This window comes from Carlito syrichta, unplaced genomic scaffold (genome assembly GCF_000164805.1).
Source record: "Carlito syrichta isolate Samal-C Ts95f unplaced genomic scaffold, Tarsius_syrichta-2.0.1 Scaffold302456, whole genome shotgun sequence".
Lineage (NCBI taxonomy): Eukaryota > Metazoa > Chordata > Mammalia > Primates > Tarsiidae > Carlito > Carlito syrichta.
In genome coordinates this window covers 581-1,188 of record NW_007246552.1, presented here as the reverse complement: position 1 = coordinate 1,188, position 608 = coordinate 581, and the positions used below count along the sequence as shown (strand labels likewise).

Below are 608 nucleotides of genomic sequence, written 5' to 3'. Positions count from 1 at the left end.
CAGGCAGCAGCCCGGAAGCCTACACGGGGAATGCACCTCCTTTGGCCTCTGAACTCTACCTGGATAGGAGCTGTTAGGCCAGAGTGTGTGCCCTTCGCACCGAATGCAGGCTTGGGGTCATTTCTGTGAAACTCACCAGAGACCATGCTTTGGAGGATTCGGGGTGGTCCTGTGTGTTGCATGTTTGTGTAATCTCTTTGCACTGGAAAAATAACTTACAACTTGGCTTCCTCAACCTCCCTAGTGCTGCGAGTCTCTGGAATGCACCCCTGTCCTATCTCGCAGCCCCTGTCTGCGCTGAGTCACTCATACCTTCCGGGGGACCCAGGGGCGTCCGCGGCGGCCAGGGGTTCGGGCACAGCCAGCCCCGGGAACCCTCTGGTGGGGATGTGGAGGCGGCAGCGCCCAGGCTCGTCTTGGCCTCCGGGGGAGAGAAGCTCTCGCTGGGCTGGAAGTCCGGGCGGCCGGGGTGGGTCTAGCCGAGCCCGACGGCGCCCCCTCTGAGCCCCTCCCTCTGCTTGCCCCGCAGACAGCCAGTCGGACGCCGAGACACCCGCCGCCGCGGGCGAAGTGCTGGACCTCACCTCCCGGGAGAAGGAGCGGCCGCC

General features: G+C 64.3%; 1 protein-coding gene across 1 annotated transcript in view; it reads left to right on the top strand.

The window, feature by feature from the left end:
* RREB1 (ras responsive element binding protein 1) overlaps positions 1–608 on the top strand; it is a gene marked incomplete at its 3' end in the record, with an annotated part of 150,604 nt that overhangs the window by 149,474 nt on the left and 522 nt on the right. The window contains 1 exon segment of the mRNA XM_021711702.1: positions 530–602. Coding sequence (XP_021567377.1) covers positions 530–602 — 73 coding nt within the window.